Here is a 27,450-nt window from a genome sequence, read left to right as displayed (position 1 = left end):
CCCTGCTGAACACAGGGCTCCAACCCCGGGACCCTGGGTTCATGACCTGAGCCAAAGGCAGACACTTAACCAACTGACCCACCCAGGCACACCTTGAGTATTTTAATATACTTCAACAGTGATGCCATTTGGGCCCATAGTGTTCCTTATTGGAAGGTATTCAATTATAAATTTCAAGGTTTTCATTAGATATAGAGCTACTCAGATTTGCTATTCCTTGTATCAATCTTGTAATTTGTTCATTTCATTTAAGTAGTCAAGTGTATTGGTATAGAGTTATTTATAATATAGATACTTTTAAAGTCTGTAGGACCTCTAGGAAAGTCATTTTTCCCCCTGATATTGGTGATTTGTATTTTCTCTTTTCATATTCTTTTATTAGTCTAGCTAGAGTTTGGTCAGTTTTTTGTTTGTTTTTTTTTTTTAAGATATTTATTTATTTATTTATTTATTTATTTATTTATTTATTTATTTATTTATTTATTTATTTGACAGAGAGAGAGAGAGCGAGAGCAGGAACACAAGCAGGGGGAGCAGGAGAGGGAGAAGCAGGCTTCCTGCAAAGCAGGGAGCCCGATGCGGGGCTCAATCCCAGGACCCTGGGATCATGACCTGAGCCAAAGGCAGATGCTTAACGACTGAGCCACCCAGGAGCCCCGAGTTTTGTCAGTTTTATTGATCATTTCCAAAAACCATCTTTTAATTTTTTCAGTTTTCTCTTTCTTTGGTTTTTCCTTTATTGTGGTTGTTGTCTTCTTTCTACTTACTGTGGATTTCTTTTTTTTTTTAGGAGTTTTATTTATTTATTTGACAGAGACACAGCGAGAGAGGGAACACAAGCAGGGGGAGTGGGAGAGGGAGAAGCAGGCTTCCCGCAGGGCAGGAAGCCCGATGCAGGGCTCGATCCCAGGACCCTGGGATCATGACCTGAGCCGAAGGCAGACGCTTAATGACTGAGCCACCCACGCGCATTTACTTTCTTTTAACTTCAGATGGAGGCTTAGGTCATTAATCGTAGACATTTCTTGTTTTCTGTATTTAAAACTATCAGTTTCCCTCTGAGCTCTGTTTTAGGTATATCTCACAGATTGTGATATGTTGTGATTTTATTACCATTTAGTGTGTGCTATTTCCTTATTCCGTGTGTGACTTCTTCCTTGATCCTTGGAAGCATGTGGTTTCATTTTCAAATATTTGAGGATTTTCCACATATCATTTTATTACTGATTCTAATTTATTTATGTTCTTGTTAGAGAATATAAGCTATAATTTGTTTTTAAAAATTTAATGTTTTATGGCCAGTATATGAACTTTCTTGGTGACTGTTTCACGTACACTAGATAGAATATGTTCTTTTTTTTTCTTTTTTTTTTTTTAAGATTTTTTAAAGATTTTATTTATTGGGGCACTTGGGTGGCTCAGTCATTAAGCGTCTGCCTTCAGCTCAGGTCATGATCCTGGGGCCCTGGGATTGAGCCCCTCATCGGGCTCCCTGGTTGGTGGGAAGCTGCTTCTCCCTCTCCCACTCCCCCTATTTGTGTTCCCTCTCTCTGTCTCTCTCTCTGTCAAATAAATAAATAAAATCTTTAGGAAAAAAAGATTTTATTTATTTGAGACAGTGAGAGCGAGAGCGAGAGAGTGAGCACAAGAGGGGAGGAAGGTCTGAGGGAGGGGGAGAGGCAGACCCTCTGCTGAGCAGGGAGCCTGACGTGGGGCTCGATCCCAGGACCTCGAGATCATGACCCGAGCTGAAGGTAGATGCTTAACCGACTGAGCCACCAGAAGCCATAGAATATGTTCTGTATATATTAGATCAAGTTGGTCGAGAGTGATTAGTTGTCTACATTTTAACCGACTTTCTACTCTATCAACTAATGAGAGTGTTGACATCTGCACCTCTGTTGGTGGATTTGTCTGTTTCCTCTGTCAGTTTTGTCCACTTGGAGTTCAGGTATTTTGAAGTTTTGTTATTAGGTGTGTTTAGGATTGCACTGTCTTTTTGATAAATTGATTCCTCTTTTTTTTATTATGAGACGTCCATCTTTATATGTGGTATTAATGCTTATTCTGAAGTCTACTTTGTCTGATTTTCATGTAGTCACTCCAGCTTTCTTTTAATTTACTATTAACATGATTTAACATTTTCTTTTATTTTTAATCTTTTGGTGGCTTTATATTTAAAGTGAGTTTCTTTTAGGCAGCATATAATTTGGTCTTGGTTTTGCAGTTTGCCAATCTCTAGTATTTAATCTTGGGGTGTTTAAACCATTTTCTTTTAATGTAGTAATTGATATTGTAGGTTGTTTTTTGTTTGTTTGTTTGTTTGTTTGTTTTATATTGTAGGGTTTAAATGTACCATTTGTTATTTGTTTTCTATTTGTCCCAACAGTTCTTTCTTTCTTTGTTCCCTTTCTTGAGATTCTTTTGGATTTTAATAGTATACCTCTTTTTTTTTAATTGTAAAATTAAAGCTTGAGTTTATCAGAAGACTATGAGCATAAGCTCATAGTTCTGGCTTATGAATGCAGGTCCATTCATAATTTTTTTAGGTGACAGTTTTTTTGAGATATAATATACACACCATACAGTTCCTTCATTTAAAATGTACAATTTAGGGTGCCTGGGTGGCTCAGATGGTTAAGCGTCTGCCTTCGGCTCAGGTCATGATCCCAGGGTCCTGGGATCGAGTCCCACATCGGGCTCTCTGCTCCTTGGGAGCCTGCTTCTCCCTCTGCCTCTCTCTCTCTCTCTCTCTCTCTCTCATGAATAAATAAATAAAATCTTAAAAAAATAAAAAATAAAAAAAAAAATAAAATGTACAATTTACTGGTTTTTAGTATATTCATAGTTGTGTAACCATCACCACAATTATTTTGGAATATTTTATCACCACAAAAAGAAACCCTATACTATTTAGCAGTCGCCCTTCTATGTCCTCCAGCCCCCACCCTGGCCCCAAAGCAGTCACTCATCTGTATTATATCTCTATTGATTTGCCTATTCTGGACATTTCATATAAATCAAATCATACAATATGTGGTCTTTTTTGACTGGATCTTTTACATCTAGCATGATGTTTTAAAGGTTCATTCATGTTATGTTGTCAGTATTTTGTTCCATTTTATGGCTAAATATATCACATTTTGTTTATCTGTTTATCAGTTCATTGACATTTGGGTTGTTTTCAGTTTGGGGCTATTAGGAAAATTGCTACTGTCAACATTAGTGTAGAGACATGTTTTCAGTTCTCTTGGTTTGCTGGGTCATTTAGTAACTGTGGTTAATCTTTTGAGGAACTGCCTGATGGTTTTCCACAGTGTTTGCTTCATTTTATCTTCCCACCAGCAGTGCATGAGAGTTCTAGTTTCTTCAAATCATGGCCAAGTTGTTACCCTTCCTTGGGAATAAAGCTGTTTCAGAGGGTGTGAAGTGGTTTATCATTGTGGTTGGTTTTTTTTTTTTTAAGATTTTATTTATTTATTTATTTGAGAGAGAGAATGAGAGAGAGAGAGCATGAGAGGGGGGAGGGTCAGAGAGAGAAGCAGACTCCCTGCCGAGCAGGGAGCCCGATGCGGGACTCGATCCTGGGACTCCAGGATCATGACCTGAGCCGAAGGCAGTCACTTAACCAACTGAGCCACCCAGGCGCCCTATCATTGTGGTTTTGATATTAATTTCTCTGATGGCTAATGATGTTAAGAATCTTTTCATGGGCTCAGGGGCCTTTGAATATCTTATTTAGAGAGATATCTATCCAGATATTTTGCTGATTTTTAAATTGGGTTATTTGTCTTTTTAGCATTAAGTTATAGTGTTTGTATATCTTATAGTCCCTTATCAGATGAATGATTTGCAAAAATTTTCTCCCATACTGTGATTTGTCTTTTTTGCTTTTTTTTTTTTTTTTTTTAAGGTGCACGAGGTGGGAGAGGGGCAGAGAGAGAGGGAGAAGCATGCTCCCCGCTGAGCAGGAAGCCCTGACGCGGGGCTTGATCCCAGGACCCTGGGATCCTGACCTGAGTCGAAGGCAGTCATTTAACTGACTAAGCCACCCAGGTGCCCCTCTTTTTGCTTTCTTGATAGTATTTTTTAAGGTACACAAATCTTTAATTTTAATGAAGTCCAGTTTATTTTTTGTTGTTTGTGCTTTTGGTGTCATTTCTAAGAAACCATTGCACAATCCAAGGTAATGAGGATTTACATCTATATTTTCTTCATTGAGTTTTATAGTTTTAATTCTTACATTTAGGTCTTTGATCATTTTGAGTTAATTTTTGTATTTGCTGTGAGATAGGAGTCCAACTTCATTCTTTTGCATGTGCATACCCAGTTGTCCCTGCACCATTTGTTGAAAAGACTCTTCTTTTTCCACTGAATCTACTTCGTACCCTTGTTGAAATAAATTGACCATAAATGTGAGGGGTTTTTTGTCTATTTGAGAATATACAAATTCTTGTTTACTGATCTGTCTATCCTATGGCAGTGTCACATTGTCATGAGTACTATATAGTTTTGTAGTAAATGTTGAAATCGGGAAGTGTGTGTGTGTGTGTGTGTGTGTGTGTGTGTGTGTGGTTGCTCTAGGGTTTACAACATCACGTACCACAACTACTTTCAAGCAATACATCATTTCATGTATAGGTTAATTGCCTTGCAACAGTTTCACTTCCGTGTTTTTGTTCTTTCTGCTTTTATCATACATGTTTCTTATCTATATGTTATAAACCTCACAATACATTATTATTTCTTACATTTTAAACAGTCAAGTATGTTATTTTAAGTAACTTTATTGAGGATTAATTATATTCATAAACAGAACATATTTTAAGTTTAAATTTTATTTTTTGACTTATGTGTAAACCTGTGAAACGCATCATGACAGTCAGTACACTTAACATATCAATTACTCCCAAATGTTTCTCTCTCTTTTTTTTTTTTTTAAAGATTTTATTTATTTATTCATGAGAGACAGAGAGAGAGTGAGGCAGAGGGAGAAGCAGGCTCCCAAGGAGCAGGGAGCCCGATGCGGGACTCGATCCCAGGGTCCTGGGATAGAGCCCTGTGTGGGGCTCCATGCTCAGCGGGGAGTCTGCTTGTCTCTCTGCCCCTGCCCTCACTTGTGCTTTTTTTTTCTCTCTCTTTCTCTCAAATAAATAATATCTTAAATTTTTTTTAAAAATTCCAGTGTAATTAACATAGCACGCCATACTAGTTTCAGGTGTACAATACAGGGATTCACCAATTCTGTACATTACTCAGTGCTCGTCATAGTAAGTGTACATACTCAAACCCTTTCACCTATTTCACCCATCCCCCCCCCCGTAACCATCTGTTCTCTTTATTTCAGAGTCTCAGGTTTTTTTGTTTATCCCTTTCTTCTTTGTTCATTTGTTTTCTTAAATTCTGCATATGAATGAAATCATACGGTACTTTGTTTTTCTCAGACTGACTTCATTTAGCATTATACTCTCTAGATCCATCCGTGTTGTTGCAAATGGCAAGATTTTATTCTTTTTTATGGCTGAGTAATATTCCATTGTGTGTGTGTTTGTGTGTGTATATACATATATACACACACAAACACACACCACATCTTCTTCTTCCATTCATCTATTGATAGGCACTTGGATTGCTTCCATAATTTGGCTACGGCAGATAATGCTGTAGTACAGATAGGGGTGCTTGTATCTTTTTGAACTAGTATTTTCGTATTCTTTGGGTGAATACCCAGTAGTGCGATTACCAGAACATAGGGTAGTTCTATTTTTAATTTTTTGAGGAAACTCCATACTGTTTTCCACAGTTGTTGCATCGCTTGTGTTCCCACCAACAGTGAATGAGGGTTTTTTCCCTCCATATCTTTGCCAGCACTTGTTGTTTCTTGTATTTTTGATTTTAGCCATTCTGACAGGTGTGAGGTGAGATCTCATTGTGGTTTTGATTTGCATTTCCTTGATGATGAGTAATGTTGAGCATCTTTTCATGTGTCTGAGGGCCAACTGTATGTCTTCTTTGAAGAAATGTATGTTCTTGTCTTTTGTCCACTTTTTAATTAGATTATTTGCTTTTTGGTGTTATGTTGTATAAGTTCTTTATATATTTTAGATACTAACCCTTATTGGATATATCATTTGTACATATCTTCTCACATTCATTAGGTTGTCTTTTTGTTTTATTGTTTGTTTTCTTTGCTGTGCAGGAGCTTTTTATTTTGATATAGTCCCAACAGCTTATTTTTCCTTTGTTTTCCTTGCCTTAAGAGACATATTTAGAAAAGTTTTGCTATAGCAAGTGTCAGAGAAATTACTGCCTGTGCTCTCTTCTAGGATTTTTATGGTTCCAGGTCTCACATTTAGGGCTTTTATCCAATTTGAAGTTATTTTTGTATATAAAATAAATATGGTGTGAAAGTGGTCTAGTTTCATTCTTTTGCATTGGTTTTCCCAAACCATTTCTTGACGAGCTTTTTCCCATTGCATATTCTTTTTTTTTTTTTTTTTAAGATTTACTTACTTATTCTAGAGAGAAAGAAAGAATGTGTGTGCAAGTGGGGGGAGGGGCAGAGGGAAAGGATCTCAAGCAGACTCCCTGCTGAGTGCAGCGCCTGATGTGGGGCACAACCCCACAACCCATGAGATCATGACCTGAACTGAAACCAAGAGAGTCAGACACCCAACTGACTGAGCCACCCAGGCACCCCCCCTTTGCATATTCTTGCACCCTTTGCTATAGATTAATTGACCATATAATCATGGGTTTGTTTCTGGGTTCTCTTTTTTCTTCCATTGATCTGTATGTCTTCTTTTGTGCCAGTGCCATACTGTTTTGATTACTACAGCTTTGTGTAGCATATCTTGAAATCTGGGATTTTGATACCTCCAGTTTTGTTCTTTTTTAAGATTGCCATTTGGGGTCTTTTGTAGTTCCATATAAATTTTAGAGTATTTGTTCTAGTTATGTGAAAAATGCTATTGGTATTTTGATAGGGATTGCATTAAATCTGTACATTGCTTTCCATAGTATGGACATTTTAACAATATTTGTTCTCCTAATTCCATGAGCATGGAGTTTCTTTCCATTTGTTGGTGTTGTCTTCAGTTTCTTTCATCAGCATTTTGTAGTTTCAGGGTACAGATCTTTTACCTCCTTGGTTAAATATATTCTCAGGTATTTTATTATTTATGGTGCAATTGTAAATGGGGTTGTTTTCTTTATTTTTCCTTCTGCTATTTCATTACTAGTGTATAGAAATGCAACAGGTTTCTGTATCTTGCTTTTATATCCTGCGATCTTATTGAATTCATTTATTAGTCCTAGCTTTTTGGTGGAATCTTTTACAATTTTCTATATATGGTATCATGTCATCTGCAAATAGTGAAAGTTTGACTTCTTCCTTACCAATTTGGGTATCTTTTATTTCTTTTTTTTTGTCTGATCGCTGTGGCTAGGACTTGCAGTATACTGTGTTGAATAAAAGTGGTAAGAGTAGACATCCTTGTCTTGTTCATGATCTTAGGGGGAAAGCTTTCAGTTTTTCCCATTGAGGATGATGTTCACTGTGGGTTTTTCATATATGGCCTTTATTATGTTGAGGTATGTTCCCCCTAAACCTGGATGTTGTAATTTGTCAGATGCTTTTTCTGCATCTTTTGAAATGTTCATATGGTTTTTGTCCTTTCTCTTGTTGATGTACCCCAGATGTTTCCTTATGATCCTTTATAATGTCTTCCTGTAGTCTCTGCCCTTCCCATCCCTAGGCAACTACTAATCTGATTTCTGTCACTATACATTAGTTTGCATTTTTGAGAATCATGTGTAAATGGAATGATAATACATATATTCTTTTTGGTCTGGTTTCTTTAACTCAGCACAATTACTATTTTTTTTTAAGATTTTATTTATTTGAGAGAGAGAGCATGAGCTATGAAGGGAGAGGGGAAGCAGACTCTCCTCCTCCCACCACCCCAAGCAGGGAGCCCCATGTGGGGCTAGATCCCTGGACCCTGAGGTCATGATCTGAACTCAACCAACTGAGCTCAGCACAGTTATTTTGAGATTCATCCATATTGTCGAATGTATAAACCATTCTTTCTTATAGCTAAGTAGTATTCATAGTTATACCACAGTTTACCCATTCACCTACTGATGGACATTTGAGCTCTTTCTGGTTTTTAGTTGTTAAAAATAAAGCTGCTGTGAATATTTGTGTACAAGTCTTTGTATGGGCACATGCTTTTATTTCTCATAAGTAAATACCTTCAAGTATAGGGCAGATGTACATTTAACTTTTAGGAAAATCTCATACTGTTTTCTAAAATGATTGAAGCATTTTATATTCCTACTAGCGATAGGTGAGAGTTTCAGTTGCTCCACATACTTACCAGTGTTTGGTATGGTCAGTCTTTTTAAATTTTAGGCCTTTTAGCAGCTGCGTAGGGGTGCTTCATTTTGGTTTTAATTGACATTTCTCTATGACAGATGATGTTGAGCACCTTTTCATGTATTTATTTGTCATTTGTGTGTCTTCTTTGGTGCACTATTTAAATCTTTTGCCTATCTCTTACTGGATTGTTGTCCTCTTCATTTTTTTTTAAAGATTTTATTTATTTATTTGAGAGAGGGTGTGTGTGAGAGAGAGTACAATACAAGCAGGGGAGAGGCAGGCTCCCCACTGAGCAGTGAGCCCGATGTGGGGCTCAATCCCAGGACCCCAAGATCATGACCGGAGCTGAGGGCAGATGCTCACCCAACTGAGCCACCCAGGCACCCCTATTGTGTCCTCTTCTTACTGAGTTTTTGAGAGCTTACATGTTCAGGATGCAGGTCTATTATCAGATACAAGATTTATACATTTTCCCCCCAGTAAGTAGCTTCCCTATTCAGTATCTTAACTATCTTTTGAAGATGAGAGGTTGTTAATATTGATGAAGTCTAATTCATCAGTTTTTTTGTTTACAGATCATGTTTTTGGTGTCTAAGAAATTTTGCCCTACCCACATTCTCCTTTTTTTTTTTTTAGATGTTTTATAGTTTTAGGCTTTACATGTAGGTCTGTGATCCATTTTAAGGTAATTTTTGCATATGGTGATAAGATATAGATCACAGTTTATTTTTTTTGTGTACAGATACCCATTTCCATCATTTGTTTAAAAAGCTTGTCTCTGGGGGCTTCTGGGTGGCCCACTCGGTTAAGTGTCAGACTCTTGATTTTAGCCCAGGTCATGAACTCAAGGTCTTGAGATCAACTCCCCACCACCCCACCAACGCTGGGCTCCGTGCTGGGTGTGGAGTCTGCTTGAGATTCTCTCCCTCTTCCTTAGCGTCCCCCTCCCCCGCCTCTTAAAAAAAGAAGCAGCTTGTCTCTGCATGGAATTGCCTTAGCAATTGCAATTGTTCACATATGTGGTGCCTTTCTTTTCTTTCTATCTTTCTGTCTTTCTTTTTCTTTTTTTTAAGATTTATTTATTTATTTTTAGAGAGTGAGTGGGGAAGGGGTAGAGGGAGAGAACCTCAAGCAGACTCCCCCACTGAGCACAGAGCCCAACGTGGGGCTTGATCCCATGACCTGAGCCAAAATCAGGAGTCAGACACTCAACCAGCTGAACCACCCAGGTGCCCCTTGAGGTTTTCCAGTTTTATTGATCTTCTAAAAAACTGCTTTTTCTACTTCATTGTTTTTGAGCTTTGTTGCATTGATTTCCATTGTCTTCTTTATTACTTTCTTATCCTGCTTTCATTTGGTTTAATTTATTTCTTTTGAAAAAACATTGTATTTTTTTAATTCTATTTTTTTGTTTTAATTTACACTTCTTTTTTAAAAAATTGTTTTGTTTTGTTTTAAGATTTTATTTGAGAGAGAGCCGGAGAGAGAGCACAAGTGGAGGAGAGGGGAGAGGAGGGGAGGGGAGGGGCAGAGGGGAGAAGCCGACTCCTCCTCACTGAGCAGGGAGCTGGATGTGGGACTCCATCCCAGGACCCTGGGATCATGACCTGAGCTGAAGGCAGACGCTTAACCAATTGAGCCACCCAGGCGCCCTTAAAAAAATTCTTAAAGAGGAAGCTAAGGTCATTGATTTGAGATCTTTCTTACTTTCTCATACAGGGTGTTAGTGCTATAATTTTCCTCTAAGTAATGTTTTATTTGCAGACCACAAATTCTGAAATGTGTTTTCATTTTTATTCAGTTCAAAATATCTTCTGATTTCTTTTTTGATTTCTTCTTTATTCTGTGGATTATTTTGAAGTGTCATTTAGTTTTCAGGATATTTGGAGGTTTTCCACCTATTTTCTGTTTCCTTATATATTTTCTCTTACTTGTGGCTTAATTTCGTTGTGGTCAGAGAATGTACTTTGGGTGACTTGAATTCTTTTACATTTATTACAACTTATTTCATGGCCCAGAATATTGTTTTCTATGGTAAAAGTTTTGTGTACACTTGAATATGTATTTTGCTGTTGTTAAGTGTTTTATAAATGTTGATTAGATCAACTTGGTTTATAGCATTAGTCAAGTTTTCTATATTCTTACTCATTTTAATTTAACTTGTTCTATCAGTTATTGAGAGTTATAGTTAATCTCCCAATTATTTTGAATTTGTCATTGTTCACTTCTTCATACTTTTAGGAGTTCATGTTTTAGGTGCATAAACATTTGGGATTGCTATTAGTTCTAGATGAATTGATACGTTTATTGTTATGAAATGACCCCTTTTAATCCTGATGATAATCTTTGCTATAAAATTTACTTTGTCCAATATTAATATAACTATCCTAGCTTTCTTTTGATTAGTGTACGTATTGTATTCCTTTTTCCATTCTTTATTTTTAACTTATTTGTGTTCATTTATTTAAAATGCACTTCTTGTAAGTAGCATATAATTTTGTCTTGCCTTTTTTAAAAATCCAATCTGATACTCTGCTCTTTTATTGGGGTATTTATTTATTTTGGGGGTGTACTTAGACCATTTATATTTAAAGATTTTATTTATTTATTTATTTATTTGAGAGAGAGAATGAGAGAGAGAGAGAGCGTGCGCGCATGAGAAGGGGGAGGGTCAGAGGGAGAAGCAGACTCCCTGCCGAGCAGGGAGTCCGATGCGGGACTCGATCCCGGGACTCCAGGATCATGACCTGAGCCGAAGGCAGTGGCTTAACCAACTGAGCCACCCAGGCGCCCCCTAGACCATTTATATTTAATGTGGTTATTGATAAACCACTTTAATGTGGTTATTGATATGCCATCTTGCCTTTTGATATCTACTTGTCCCATCTGCCCTCCCCCTTTTTAGCCTTCTTTTGGATTGAGTATTTTTTATGCTTGCATTGTAGTTTTGGCTTATTAACTTTAACTGTTTTATTTTATGTGTGCTCCAGGGTTTGTAGAATATGTCTTTGTCAAAGTCTTATCTTCAAGTAATATACCATTCTTTTCTGTTATATAAGAACCTTTCAACATTATGCTTTTTCTCCCTTCTCAGTATCTGTTCTATTGTTGCATACATTTTACTTAACATTTAAGTTATAAGCCCCACAGTATTTTTATTTTTCATTTAGACAGTTTCTTATCTTTTGAAGACATTTAAATAATAGAGGCAAAAGGACTTTTGTCTTTCTTTATATAGTTACCATTTCTTTTGCTCTTTATTCCTTTGTGTTCATCCAGATTTCTGATTGGCATTTTCCTTCTTCCTGGAGGACTGACTTTTAACATTTCATTTAATGCTTGTCTGCTTGTGATGAATGCTTCCTGCTTTTGTGTGTCTGAAATTTTTATTTTACCTTTTTTCTTAAGGTATTTTTGCTGGAAATAGAATCCTAGGTTAAAGATGTTGTCCACTGTCTTCTGGCTCGCGTTGTGTCTGGTATATAGTTTATTTTTAATTTTTTCCTTCTTTGTATATAATTTGTCTTTTTTCTTTCTGGTTGCTTTTAAGATTCTTTTTGTCTCTGTCACTGATTTTAAGCTGTTCAGTTTTGATGTGTCTTGGTGTGGTTCTTTTCATCTTTTTTGTGCTTGGGGTTATTTTTAGCTTCTTGGAACTTTGGTTTATAGTTATCACATTTAGAAAAAAGTTTGCTCTTATTTTCTCAAGATATTTTTCTGTACTCCCTTTTCCCCTTTTCTCCTTTACTTGAAGGGCTCCAATTACATGTATATTAGGCCTCTTGAAATTGTTCCATAAGTCAATAATGCACTATTCATTTTTTTTTTCAGTCTTTTTTGTTGTTTCATTTAGGAGTAGTTTCTATTGTTAGATCTTCTGTTTCAATAATCTTTGGTTCTGCAGTGTCTAATCTGCTGTTAATCTCATTTAGCATATTCTTGATCTCAGTCATTATGGCTTTCATCTGTATAAATTTGATGGTTATTTGTCAAAACATTTACTTACGAAGTTCTTACTGTGTTCCAGGTATCATATTTAACAATGTATTCTTTATTGATGATGCATTTTAGTTAGAAAGCTGAGGGCAAAAGAATGATTACAGAGGCACAAATTATACTGGAGCCAGTGAGCTTCTTTTGAGGCATTGTCTATAAAAGGGAACAGAGAAATGTGATCCTGCCAAGAAGGGTATAGTGATGTTGTCAGGTGAGTATTTTTATAAGATGAGAGTGTTTTATCATATATATATATGCTGATCATAATGTTTTAGTAAGAAGGAAAAGCATATGATACATGAAAGATAGAGGGTACCCTTAGGAAATCTCCACAAGAGAGGTTGAGATTCAGTGCTCAAGTACAGGATATTGACTTCAGAATAGTGCACAGTTAGCTCATTTTTTGTCATTGGAGGGAAAGCAAATGAGGTGGGTATCATTGGAGATAGGTTAGTAGATTTTTCAGTGATAGTTTGAAGCGTACTGAAGCTTTTGACTGCCCTTGCACGTATTCAGTGTATGTTTGAAACAACTCCTGGCGGTGTTCTAGGTGCTTCGGAGGTATAGCATTGAATCATTTGGATGTTACCCTGTTCTAAGATTGGTATTTAAAAAAGCAATTAGAATAGTATGTGCCAATGCCTAGAATAGTTCCTGGCACCTGTGGCTGTTCAGTAAATGTTTGTTTACTGAATTTGTGTATAAATACTCAGGTAATGCGTTTAGATATTTGGTTTTTCTGAAACACTTCAGTTAGGTACTTAGTGATCATTGCTTCAGTTGGGTTGCTTTTACAAGTTGGGTTTTGGTTTTTTATAGCTCATCTCATTCTCTGACTTTTCAGTGAATACACCTTCATGTGTATTTTAGTTTAAAACTTTATACAAAGCTTTACTAGGTATTTATTCTCTGTGTGTGCTGACCATATGAACTGGGTCCACTGAGAGGACAGAGAAGGGAGAAACTTTTGGTAGGGAGTTTGGAGATGACATCCTAAAGATGATGACAGTAACTGGGCTTAGAAGGAGAAGTATAGGAGTGCCAGAAGCACATGGGAAGGTAAGGAGCACAATAAGGATTTCACACTCATTAGCAGGTCTGAAAGAGCAGTTCACATGTGGCTTGTGGTGGATGAGAAGTTGAGTTTAGGAATATGTTTGGAGAGCTGGTTTAGTGAATCCATTGTCATTCACTTAAACATCCTTGATCTGTCCTATTTTAAAACAACACAATACATACATACATACAACAAAACAAATAAATCCCTCTATTCTGTGTGATTCTCCAGCTAGTCCTCCTCCTTAGAGTTAAACTTCCTGAAAGAGTGGTTAATACTTAATGTCTTCTTTCCTCAGGCACTCCTCAGTCTAGTCTGATTGATCTTGCTTTTACACATGATACCTCACCAAAACCATTTTCATTATGACCATGAGTGGCCCATTTTGTCAATTCAATCATTGTTTTTCATTTTTTATCTTCATATGGCTTCTCATGAGCATTAAATACTGTTTTAACCTACTTCTTCCTTGTCTCCCACTATATGTTGCTCATCTAGAGTTACCTTACTTCTCTGACTTCTTTTTCTCCTCTATCTTTGCCTCTACCAATAAATACAAGTTTTCCAGGCATTGTGCTCGGTGCTATAAAAGAATACAAATGAAGAAATGTGTTTTGCCTCAGTCTGCCCAACATTTCGTTGTGGAAATAAAATAATACAAAAGAATGAAAAAAATTACATATTAGTGTTTGTGTGGATGCATAGTTATATACACCATGCTTAGACCTAGAATTGTCTTCTCTTTATATCCTATTCCCTTTACTTAGTTGTTCTACAAATTTTTATCTTAATAAAAATTTTTTATCTTAATTCAGATACATACATCCAGCTGCATAGTTGACACTTCTTAGATGTTGAGTTTTAAGTGCCTTTGAGACATCTTCCAGGGAGAACTAGTGATTCTCCCTGCTAGTTCCCAACCAAAAAGCAAGAGAAAACAAGCATGATCCTCTTTGACTGTTTCCTGTCTTAGTGAAGCTAGAAAAACCTTTTTGGAATTATCTTTGGCACTTCCCTCTCTGTCATACCCAATAAACTGTCACCAAGTCCTAATGCTTTTACCTCCTTTAATGTGTTTTAATTCCATTCATTTTTCTCCATCTTTATTTTTACCACTATGGTAAGTCAGTGGTCTCCAAAGTGGAAAGCATTTATATACTCCAGTGTTGTGTGTATTGGAGATTGGGGGCAGGGACGGAAACGGGTTGAAAACTTTATTCTTATTTTTTAGTTCGAAAAATTCTCTATTTTTAAGTCTAAGAAAACAAAATCAAAATAGTATTGTTTCTCTTGATCTGAATGGCAGATGGTCACATTTTATTTCCAAGGTATTTCAAGAGAAGTTTAGGTCTTTTCATTATGGAAAAGTTGGTAGAATTGCTTTCATTCATTTGCTCTTACTGGCTCTAGCATATTACAGTTTTAAATTGGATCAGTTAAGATGATTTACAGATCTTCACTGATGGACAAGCGGCTTAAAAGATATACCTGCAATGAAGCTACTGAGTGAAAATAACACTAAAATGCATTTCTGAGCAAACAAGAAAATGACAGAGCTGAGTTTTTTCTTCTCCTCGCATGAGCTCTTAATCTGTTACTGTACAAAGTAGAAACAAGGATGCCCTAAGCTGAAAAAAGAAGAAAACATCCAGATTATCAACAGTAGTTTGAATATGCATTTATATCATTAACCTTGCTTTTAGTGTGTAATGTATCTTGGGATACTAACTAATGAAACTATGAAAGCGTCATGATTCATACTCTCTGGTATTTCGAGTTGTGTGATAATTCAGTTCAGTCCTTAAACATCCAAGTTTAGTAAATTGTATTAAAAACCTGTTTTGAGAGTTCTCCCAGTATTCTATACCTTTGTCTAAAAACTTGGTCTTTCTGCTCTACTGAAAAATGAGTAAAATCCAGTAAAGAGAGAATATACTAAAATGCATTTCTTTGTCAGGAAACACTTTTGAGGTAGGCTTAGAAAACATAGCTGAAGATTCAAGAAACAAATATTAGAATAAATCATTCATTGTACAAAGTTAGCTATAATGAGGTGGATGAAAATACAGGTGCTTCTAGCAATCTCAATTTATGATTTTTTTAAAAGATTTATTTATTTATTTTAGGGGGGGTGCATGGTAGGAGGGGCAGAGAGAGAGGGAGAGAGAATTTCAAGCAGACTCCACATTGAGAGCGTGGAGCCCGAAGTGGGGCTTGATCCCAGGATCCTGAGATCATAACCTGAGCTAAAGGCAGAGGCTTAACCAACTGAGCCACCCAGGTGCCCTCAATTTATGATTTTTGTTAGATTCTTTTCCAGTTAAAAAACACTTGAAGAGCTACTTCTTTGTGCATCACTCAAAGAAAAAGATAACAGAGACAATATAATCCCTCAAGTATAATGTAAATAATTTAACCTCCTTCCTCCTTTTTTCATGGATAACCTATATAGTACTCCCAAATCTTTTTACACTAACACAGAAGTTCATATCTTTTATTTTTAATCAGCATATGCTGGTTGCTTTATTTAATTTTTCACTTTATAAAGAAGACCAAAATCAAAACCTTTGAACTTATTGTACTTACCAACCTGAATCAAAGAATCGCTACAATTCTAAAATAACATCAATAAATCCAGTATTATTCTTATGAGCTTCAGTAGGCTATACTGAAACAAGGTAAAATATAAATATCTTACTTGGTACTTAATTTGAAGTGTTGCCACTGAAATCAGTTACAGATGTTTATTCTGCAAGATGCTACTATGAAGGTTACAGACTCAAATGCTGATAATGGTTGTTCAAAATTAAATTTATGGAATATCCAGAAAATAGGCTGAATTAGAAACTCTAGACAGTTTTAAAATACTCATGATCAACAAATTTTTAAAGACATGGAAAGCTATTGTTTTCATATAAATTGGAAGTTTTAAAATCATTTCCCTTTAGTGCTTTCAATTGTCACTTGGCCGTAAACCAAAGACCCAAATAATTTCAAATGATCACAGATATTGTTTAGTCAAAAATTCTCATGTGTCAGTACTTTTAAGGTTGTGTACATCAAGTTATAGTAAAAAGAGGACTATAAACAACACGCAGCCCCTCTATTTTCATGAACAGACAGCAAAATAGATTACAGTAAACCGAGTCTATATGCCACCATCAAGTGTGGTTCTTTCATTAGTTCACTTTGTGATGGGTAATTAAGAATATCTTCAAATCTGGGGCGCCTGGGTGGCTCAGTTGTTAAGCGTCTGCCTTCGGCTCAGGTCATGATCCCAGGGTCCTGAGATCGAGCCCCACATCCGGCTCCCTGCTCCGTGGGAAGCCTGCTTCTCCCTCTCCCACTCCCCCTGCTTGTGTTCCCTGTCTCACTGTGTCTCTCTCTGTCAAATAAATAAATAAAATCTTTAAAAAAAAAAAAAAAAGAATATCTTCAAATCCAACAGTCCCATCATTGCCCCTCAAAATATCCAGTGAAAGGTTTGAGCTTTGAAGAAATGGAAGACACTGAACCTGCTGCACTGCCTTCATTTCCCTTTGTAATTTTAGTGGAGCAAACAGACCCTGGATGCTTCTCAGTGTGGCAAAATTCATTTTATCTTGGTTGAGCTGGAAATTTTTTCTTGATAATTCAAGAGAATGACTGGGCAAAAGTTCATTTTTCACACAAGGAAGACCTTTTCGAAGAAGATCATGACTTTCAAAAGGTCCCCTTGCTGAAAGTTCAGTAACTAGAATACTGTCCTTTAGCTGAGATCCAAGTCCTCTGGCATTCATTTTCACTTGCTCTGTGAACAGCTTCTCAGCCCCATTACTGTCAGCCCGCCCTGCTGCTCACTTCCCCGTATCTTTTTTTTTTTAAGATTTTATTTATTAGAGAAAGAGAGCGCGTGTGCGCTTGCATGAGCAGGAGTGAGGGAGGGGTAGAGGGAGAGGGAGAGGAAGAGGAAAAAATCTCAAGCAGGGCTCCATCCCAGGACTCTGAGATCCTGACCTGAGCTGAAAGCAAGAGTCAGATGCTCAACTGACTGAGGAACCCAGACGCCCCAGAAGTTCAGATCTTATACATTAACTTCACTGGTTGTTTTGTGACATGAGTTATCTCATGTAAAAATGAGTTATACCTCACCCCCAACCCCCTTCCTCTCCGTCCGTCCCGCAAGACTCAAATTTTACTAAACAGATATGGTTATATATATATATATTTTTAATATAATCTATAAAGTCTGCATGCTTTATAATCTAGCTTTTCAGGTCTTGAGTCTCATTTCTCACCACCCTTCCTTCTGTACCTTTTGCTCCCATGGACTGCCTTTAAGTCCTCCTGTCTTTTTTTTTTTTTTTTAAAGATTTTATTTATTTATTTGACAGAGAGAGACACAGCAAGAGAGGGAACACAAGCAAGGGGGAGCGGGAGAGGGAGAAGCAGGCTTCCCGCCGAGCAGGGAGCCCAATACGGGGCTTGAAACCAGGACCCTGAGATCATGACCTGAGCCGAAGTCAGACGCTTAACGACTGAGCCACCCAGGCGCCCCCAAGTCCTCCTGTCTTTTCTGACTTTATACATGCTGTTCTCTGTACCCTGAACACTTACCTTTCCCAGTTTACTTCCTACCTATATTTCAGGTCTTAACCTGAACGGTACTTGTTGTTGTTGTTGTTGTTGTTTTAAAGATTTTATTTATTTATTTGACAGAGAGAGACACAGCGAGAGAGGGAACACAAGCAGGGGGAGTGTGAGAGGGAGAAGCAGGCTTACCGCGGAGCAGGGAGCCCGATGCGGGGCTCGATCCCAGGACCCTGGGATCATGACCTGAGCCGAAGGCCGACGCTTAACGACTGAGCCACCCAGGCGCCCCTGAACGGTACTTGTTCAGGGAAATCTTTGCTCATTTTCCTGGCTAGATCTGTCTGTCTCTCTTCGTCTCTCCCCCTCTCTCCCTCCTTCTCACTCACACATTCACTCACATGCTCACGCACATACAATTGTAAGCTCTTGCCTTTCGTTGTACTTGCCACAGTTATCATTTTACCTTTATGTGCATGAATAGTTGCGGAGATAGTCATTGACATTATACAGATGAGTGTTAAGCTCCATGATTATAAAGTCCTTGTTTTTGCTTATCATTCTGTTCTTTCAGTGCTTAGATATATGAATGGATATCATGTCAAAGAGTTTGGGTTTCATTCCTAGGAAAAACAAAGAGCCTTAATTGAAGGCTCTATAAAAAAGAGTAGTGATGACTCATACTAGGATTTGGGCTTGAGGAAGATTAACTATAGTTGAGTGAAGGAGAAAGATTAGAGCCAGAAAGATCCATAAGATGGCCTTTGTAGATTAAAAAATGTAAGGGGCACCTGGGTGGCTCAGTCTGTTAAGCATCTGCCTCCGGCTCAGGTCGTGATCCCAGGGTGCTGGGATTGAGTCCCACATGGGGCTCCCTGCTCAGCGGGGAACCTGCTGCTCCCTCTCCCTCTGCTGCTCCCTCTCCCTCTGCTGCTCCCTTTTCTTGAGCCCTCTCTCTGGCTCGCGCTCTCTCAAATTTAAAAAAAAAAAAAAAAGTGAGGACCTGAAGTCTTGCAGTTAGATGGAGAGAAGAGGAGATTTTGTTGCATTCAGTATATGTTTTGGAATCCACTAGCATTTGGAGACCAGCAGACTATTGTCAGAGGTGTGAGGAAAAGGAGAGATGACTTGAAAGTTCAGGCTATTAACTTTTAGGCCATTTACCAGGTAAAGGAGTATAAGATAATTGGCAATTCAAGGGGGTGGAGGATTATTTGCATCTTTAACACAGTTCACAGGCATGACCTTGGCCACTGCTCTATTTATATTTTTTTAAATAGCTTTATTGAAATACAATCCACATACCATGCCTTCCACCCATTTAAAGTGTTCAATTATATGGTTTTGAGTATATTTATAGACATGTGCAACCATCACAACAGTGAATTTCAGAGCATTTTCATCACCTCAAAGAGAAACTCCCTCTTCTTCATCTATTACCCACTTTCCCTTTGTCTTCCTCCCAGCTCTATGGAACCACTCATCTTTTCTTTGTCTCTGTAGATTTCCTTTTCTGGACATTGTATGTAAATTGAATCTTACCATATGTGGTCTTTTGCAACTGGATTCTTTCACTTAGCATAATGTTTTCAAGATTATTCCAAGTGTAGCATGTTCGTCAGCTGATCGATGTTCAAGTTGTTTTGAGCTTTGGGCTATTGTGAAATAATGCTGCTATAAACATTTGTGTACAAGTTTTTGTGTGGACATAATGTTTTCATTTCACTTGGTTATATACCTAGGAGTAGAATTGCAAGGTCATACAGTAACTATATCTTTAACCATTTGAGGAACTTCCAGAATGTTTTCCAAAGCTAGTTGCACCACTTTACATCCCCACTGGGCTTTCATTTTCTCTGCATCCTTGTCAATCAACACTTGTTATCTGTGTTTTTTATCCTAGTTATCCTAGTAGGTGTGAAGTGGTGTCTCATTGTGGGTTTGATTTGCATTTTCCCCATGACAAATGATGTCAGACAACATCATTATTGACCATTGTTTATCTTCCTTATAGAAATGTCTGTTCAGATCCTTTGCTCATTTTTTCATTGGGTTGTCTTTTTATCATTGAGTTGTAAGAGCTCTTTCTATATTGTAGGTAGCCGTCTCTTAACAGATATATGATTTGCAGATATTTTCTCCCATTCTTTGGGTCGTCTTTTCAATTTCTTGATGGTATCCTTTGAAGCACGGAAGTTCTTAATTTTGCTCAAGTCCATTTTATCTATTTGTTTCTTTTGTGTCTTATGCTTTTGGTGTCATATGTAAGAGTTCTTTGCCAAATCCAAGGTCATTAAGGTTGGACTCTAAGTTTTCTTCTAAGAGTTTTGTAGTTTTAGCTCTTACATTTAGGTCTTTGATCCATTTTGAGTTATTTTTTTAATACCATCTGAGGTAAGCATCCAAATTCATTCTTTTGCATATGGTTGTTTAGTTGTCCCAACACCATTTGTTAAGAAGACTATTCTTTCCCTGTTGGATGCTCTTGGCACACTTGTTGAAAATCAGTTGACCACATATGTAGGTTTACAGTGCTGTTTATTGTTTGTTTGTTTTTTTTTTTACAGTGCAACTATATTTTTAAAAATTCATATTATGTGGATTTCTTCTTCACAGTTGGTGCTGTCATTAAAGTAAGATTGTGCTTATTTTTAAGAAGGCTTTTAGGGATGTTTGTATAATTTTAATACTACATTGTATACTACAGACTTAACCTAGAAAAATGCACAATTTGCACATGTGAAACAGGTGTTGTGATCATGAAAGTTGGGTTTGGAAAGCCGTGTTTCTTTCACTGACAGTGACATTTGGGCTTCCTTCTTTACTGGTGCTTCCTGAGTGCCAGACACTGCACTAGTAGTACGCAGCTTACAAAGACTACAGGACAGGCTTTTCCTCAAGTTGCTAATTGTCTGTAAGATATTGGGAGCAGGAAAAGGAAGGTAGTAAAATGATGTGCGAATACTATGTGAGGTTTTTAGTTCATAAAGGTGGTGTCTTTTGAGTCTATATAGGTTGTACAGCTATTTTCACTCTAGTGTAGGTTTTTAGTTTGTTTGTTTATTTATTTTAGAGAGAGAGCACGTGCCTGTGAGCCAGGGGGCAGGGGCGGCTCCCAAGGAGAGGGAGAGAATCTTTTTTTTTTTTTTAAGATTTTATTTACTTATTTGACAGAGACAGCAAGAGAGGGAACATAAGCAGGGGGAATGGGAGAGGGAGAAGCAGACTTCCCGCGGAGCAGGGAGCCCGATGCGGGGCTCGATCCCAGGACCCCGGGATCATGACCTGAGTTGAAGGCAGATGCTCAATGACTGAGCCATCCAGGTGCCCTGAGAGGGAGAGAATCTTAAACAGGCTCCACATCCAGTGCAGAGCCTGACACAGGGCTAGATCTCACGACCCTGAGATCATGACCTGAGCTGAAACCAAGAGTCAGACACTTAACAACTGAGCCACCCAGGTGGCCCTAGTATTATTATTATTAAATTTTTTTTAGTTAAACATTTTCTTTCTTTTTTTTTTTTTTTTTTAAGATTTTATTTATTTTTTTGGCAGATAGAGACACAGCAAGAGAGGGAACACAAGCAGGGGCAGAGGGAGAGGGAGAAGCAGGCTTCCCGCTGAACAAGGAGCCCGATGCGGGGCTTGATCCTAGGACCCTGGGATCATGACCTGAGCCGAAGGCAGACGCTTAATGACTGAGCCACCCCGGCGCCCCTAGTTAAACATTTTCTTAAGACCAAGAATCTTAAATTGAAATCATTTGCTTTCCCAGGGCTCTAAATTAGGATACGAGTACCATGGATGCTGCTGAAAAGAAATGAATAATAAAGAGGAGCTATTAGGTAGCTTGATGCTTTTTGTAGTGAGCTTTGGGAAAGTTCATTATTGTGACCATATGATTACTGAGGCTGATCATATGTGATTGTTAAATTCTTTCAGTGTGTTTTCTTTTATGCATTCTTAGGAACTCAACAGGATCTTTCATTGAATTAGCTGGAATTGAATAGTTGAATTTGAAACATTTGTCACTACCAACCGTTCTCTTAATGCCACTGTATAATTTTATGTTTCTTTTTCTTAGGAATCTCAGCAGTCCAGTTTTGGCCCTGGTGAACAAAGTGAGTATTTCTTTTCCTCTTGGTTTTCAAGTTAAGCTTTTTATTGAGCATTCATTTCTCACGGTCACATCATATATTGCTTTTACGATTCCTTCACATGCTTTATCCCAGTTTTTATTATCTGTTGATTAGTAATGAGTTAAACCAAGTCTTGGTTTAAATTAAATTATATTAAAAAATGAAGAATTATAGATTGATGGTGATTAAAATTAACTATTTTTATTAAATATTTTAAGTAGTAGTTCAGAGTTCATAAATTCAGTTTGATGGGCACCTGATAAACCCAAGAGCCATTCTTCTGTCTTCTTTTCTCCTTTGTGAAGATAACTGGTTCTGCGAGAGTTAAATTATAAGCAAGAAGGGTTGTAGCTTGCCATAGCTCTTCTCTTCCTGTGTCTGTGTTTATTCATTCTTGCCAGGTCTTTAGGTCTGGGAAGAAAGTCGGCTGTTGCAGAACCCGCTTTCACCTCCTGTCTTTTGGTTTCTGAGAACTTGAAGGAACAATAGCCTTAGGGAATTTTTTTTTTTTAAGATTTTATTTATTTGACAGAGAGAGAGAGCACAAGCAGGGGGAGGAGCGGGCAAAGGGAGAGGGAGGGAGAAGCAGGCTCCCCGTGGAGCAGGGAGCTGGAGGCGGGGCTCGATCCCAGGACCCCTGGGATCATGACCTGAACTGAAGGCAGATGCCTAACCGACTGAGCCACCCAGGTGCCCCAGCCTTAGGGAATTTAAGTCTGGTCCCAAGAGATGATGGCTGTATGAATTGATAGTGGTACGGTCAGGAACCTTGGAAATGTGTAGGCTTCCCCATATAGCTCTATAACAAAATAAATGGTCTTTTTGCCAAGAGCAGTAACTTCTTTAATAAGTAGATTTACACTGGTTCTGCCTTAAAGCTATAGTTGTAGGAAAAAGGGACCTGCCATTATTGATATGTAGAAAGCAGCTATAGGCCAGAAAGTTTACATTTTCTATCTTAAAATCTTTTAAGAATGTCGCATCTTCAGTTCTATCCTCCTTCCACCATAACTGACTATTGGCAAATGGGATCATAAGCTGCTCCTGCTCTTTATTACCTGTGTTTTTCACTTAATTTATTTTAGAGCTGTGTCTGTATCAGTATAAAAACTCTAGCTCATTCTTTTTTTTTTTTTTTTTAGATTTTATTTATTTATTTATTAGAGAGCGAGCGAGAGAGAAACAGCATGAGAGGGGGGAGGGTCAGAGGGAGAAGCAGGCTCCCCGCCGAGCCGGGAGCCCGATGTGGGGCTCGATCCCAGGACTCCGGGATCATGACCTGAGCCGAAGGCAGTCGCTCAACCGACTGAGCCACCCAGGCACCCCTCTAGCTCATTCTTTTTAACATGAAAATTGTTTTACATTGTATGAACGTACCATAATTTAACTAGTCCCCTCTTGATAGACATTTATTTATAGTTTTTGCTGTTACAAATCACACTACCATAAACATCTGGTGTGTGTGTGTGTGTTTATGTATTTTTCCAGATATACCTGTAAGGTAAATTTTTTTTCATCATAATTGCTATGTCAGTGGATATGTGCATTTCTAGTATCAGTAAGATAATATTACCAGATTGCCTGCCAAAAAGATTATACGAGTTTATAGTCCTACAGACAGCTTCTGAGCATGCCTGTTTCCACCAGTATCTCGTATTTATTGGACTTTAAAATGTTGCCAGTTTGTTGGAGGGACGAACTCTATCTCATGGTGTTGATTTACATTTCTTTGCGGGTATACTGATACATATTTTACAATCTAAATAGCCGTACTATAGTTGTAATTTCTGCATTCTTTTTGTTCTAGAAAGATACAATCCTTCTTCTAAAACTTCAAATGGACACCAATCTAAATCGTAAGTGTATTGCTTAATAAGTTTGTCTGTTTTGCTAAAAGTCTGTCTGTAGTGTGTATATACTGGCACAATGCTTAAATATGTGTACTTAATCTTTTAAGGAAGGGGTAGGCAAGCTTATGTAAAAGGCCAGATAGTGAAATAGTTTAAGCTTTAGGGGCTTTAGATAGTTTTTGTCCCAATTAGTCAGCTCTGCCATTGTAGTATGAAAGCAAATATAGACCATGGGTGTGGTTGTGTTCCAATAAAACTTTTTTACAAAACAGGTATTAGTCTATATTTAACTTGTGGTCCATAGTTTGCCTATACCTCCTCTGAGATTACAGTTTTTTCTCATCTCTTAGAGATGTGTGTATTTGTGTTTGTGGGTAGGTTGATAGTTTGTTTTTAATAAAGAAGACAACAATACAGGATTCTTAGTAAGCCCTCCATTTAACTGCTTTGTGTAGAATATTAAGTCAGCATAGCTTGTACTGTCTTTAAGTTTTTCTCCTTCTATAGGTAGAACCAGGAATATATGTCAAAATGTAATTAGGCTAATATATTGGATGATAATAAATTCCAGCTTAAGAAGGAAGTGAATTCCTGAGACCACAGGTTAACTCACTGATTAAAACAAAATTCTGAAGCAGCTGTGGCCACAGTGCTAGCTTTCTAAGCTATAATCTGTAATCTGTATTGATAACCTCAGCCTCTTATGCTGAACAAAGGAAGAACTGAGAATGAACTTATACGAATGCAAGAAATCCCCCTCACTGCTTAAAGAATTGAAATTATATTCATATTTATCATATTTATTCATATGCAAAGAACTGGTAAAAGCCTACCATATATGTGCAAATCAGTTTGGTTGCTGAGGGAACAAAAGCATGCAGGACCTTGAGCAGTCTGGTAAAAGCTTTGACATATCCACGTGTGTGAACAGGTTCATTGAGCTGCCATTATTAAATCATAAGGGCTGAGAGAATTCAGAGTAAGTACATTTCCTTACAGGATATCAGTCATAGAGATGCACTAAGCCCTTGTCCAAAAGAAAGCTCTTTTTTTCTGTCCCGCTTAACTGGGCCAGCCTTAAAACACTTTTCATATCTGTAATCATCTGGTTACTTTGTTTCAAGGTGATCTTTTAGGGGATAATCTGAATTTGGGGTCAGATATAGAAACTCAGGTTAAGCTCTGAGGGGAAAGTATTAGTAGTTATTGGAGTGAAAGAAGATTTCCTTTCCACTGATTGGAGACTGTCATGAAATTTTAAGAAAGGTAATGGAACTACTCAGTAATGAGAAATTAAACATTTTTCTAGTGGTTTTCCCTAAGCTTTGTATTAATTTTTGCTCTCCTGTAAAAAGGCAAGGAATATTTTATGGGTCATTACTCGGATTCTTTATTTTAATGTTGATTTTATGGCCTTAAGGAAAATTTAAATCTGTAATCTTACTTTGAAAAATGAATTTCAGAAACTATAGTTTACGGAATGTGTGTGTTTTTTTAATTGATTTGAACTTTAATCAAGGAAGATTTAGAACCTGGAGTTTATTTTTACTTCATACACGGTCATTTCTGTTTTATAGCTAAGGTTCTTACCCCAAATTGTTACTCCTCCAGAGGGCAGTCATCTTTCATAGCAAGGCGTTTATGAACTAGCGCTTTCATTTTGTGTTCTGGTTTTCACAATTATGAAGTTGTATGAATCTCTTCGTGGAATATGAGGGACAATGAAAGAGAATTGCTGATACTTTCATTTTTATCTTCCTTCTTTTTAGGAGTTTTGTGGACTGTTGGGTATGAGTATGGTAATTTTTTTTAATATGAATGAGTGGGTATGGATGCAATTAGAGAAAAATAGAGATAACAACTGAGTATAAGAGTTTGTAGAAGGTGGCTTATTTTATTAGAAAAGAAGGTTACATGTTTTACTTATGGAAAAGTGAGAGCTTTTGAAATGTTCACTTCCTCCTTTCTCAGTTTTTACTCCAGATGTGAAGCACACCAGAGTAAGACTTACTGGTTCTTTTCTTTGTTTTTTAATTAAATCTATGGCTACCACCATGATTATTTCTAGAATGATTCATAGATATTTAATACTCTGGTGTGCCATGATACACTGTTACAGAATTACTAATTCTTTCTGCCTTTTCCCTCTAGTATGTTAAAAGATGACTTAAAACTAAGCAGCAGTGAAGACAGCGATGGGGAGCAGGTGTGTCTACTGCTTTATGAATTTGCCAGTATCATACAGTATTGGTTTGCATTGTATTTTATAAGAATTAGAATTGAATGATACATATATGATTCATTTATTTAAAATAAGTTCCTTACTGCTTTTTGACAGTGGAATGTTGTCATGTTCTGCTCTGTGTTTAAAACTCCTTCTTTTTTAATTGGCTTTTCCTTACTACTTTTCATGGATCAGAGTGTACTCATGAAACGTGAGATTGTTGACAAGAAAAACTTTTAACAAAGCTTTTCGTCTTAGCCTGGCAGTTATTCTTTAGGTAACAACAGTGTGTCCTAAGTGTTAGGTGAACATTGATGCATATATTAGAGCTGCTAGTGTTCTGTGAAGAATTCAAATATTGTTCACATTAAGCAGATAGAGTGCTATTTATTCATTCACATTTCCTCTCATGTTTTACTTTTAGGATTGTGATAAGACAATGCCAAGGAGTACACCAGGAAGGTACGCATCCTTTTATTTTTTGTTTTATTTGGAGGGGTGGGGGTCACTTGATAGCATTGTAGTAATATGATAATTGACCCTATAAAGTAAATATTACTGTAATGGCGATTGTACAACCTTGTAAATTAACTAAAAATGATTGAATTGTACACTTAACATGAGTGAATTCTGTGGTATGTAAATTATACCACAGTAGAACTGTTTTTAAAAGGTAAGTGCTAATGGCTGAGGAGCATATTAGAAACTTTTTTTTTTTTAAGGAAGTATTTCAGTTAAAAATGATGTTCTGGATTCATAGAACTATAACAGCATAACAAACAGTAAACATTTTAAATAAAGTTGGTTGTCAGATTTGGGTGTTTTCCTGTGTCACTGTAAAAAACAAAAAAACATTTTCGGTCATTTATATGTTTTATCTCTTTTTAGTAACTCTGAACCTTCACACCATAATAGTGAAGGAGCTGATAACTCCAGGGACGATTCTAGCAGCCACAGTGGATCTGAAAGCAGCTCTGGATCTGACTCAGAGAGTGAAAGTAGCTCCAGTGACAGCGAGGCAAATGAGCCGTCCCAGAGTGCATCTCCTGAGGTGAGACGGAGGCAGGGGTATCTTCCGTAGGCCTTGCACGGCCCCTGGTGATGGCCGGTTGAGACCTGTTTCCAATATAAAAGGCGAAGGGAAAGAAGGTTAAGAAATTGAACTGTGTATCTTGGAGGAAACTTAGATACTTGAGTTTCCTTGTTATTTGAACAAACATTCAGTCTAGATT

General features: G+C 37.3%; 1 protein-coding gene across 2 annotated transcripts in view; it reads left to right on the top strand.

Annotated features, from left to right (window-relative positions):
• AFF4 (AF4/FMR2 family member 4) overlaps positions 1 to 27,450 on the top strand; it is a 90,914-nt gene that overhangs the window by 37,711 nt on the left and 25,753 nt on the right. For both annotated transcript variants that reach the window (XM_035014120.1, XM_035014119.1), the window contains 5 exons: positions 22,090 to 22,126; positions 23,952 to 24,000; positions 26,146 to 26,200; positions 26,643 to 26,680; positions 27,107 to 27,269. In XM_035014120.1, coding sequence (XP_034870011.1) covers positions 22,090 to 22,126; positions 23,952 to 24,000; positions 26,146 to 26,200; positions 26,643 to 26,680; positions 27,107 to 27,269 — 342 coding nt within the window. The remainder of the gene's footprint in view (positions 1 to 22,089; positions 22,127 to 23,951; positions 24,001 to 26,145; positions 26,201 to 26,642; positions 26,681 to 27,106; positions 27,270 to 27,450) is intronic.

The sequence above is a fragment of the Mirounga leonina genome, unplaced genomic scaffold (genome assembly GCF_011800145.1).
Source record: "Mirounga leonina isolate KUSES-001 unplaced genomic scaffold, KU_Mleo_1.0 Mir_168, whole genome shotgun sequence".
Classification (NCBI taxonomy): Eukaryota; Metazoa; Chordata; class Mammalia; order Carnivora; family Phocidae; genus Mirounga; species Mirounga leonina.
This window is presented reverse-complemented; position numbering and strand designations above follow the sequence as displayed.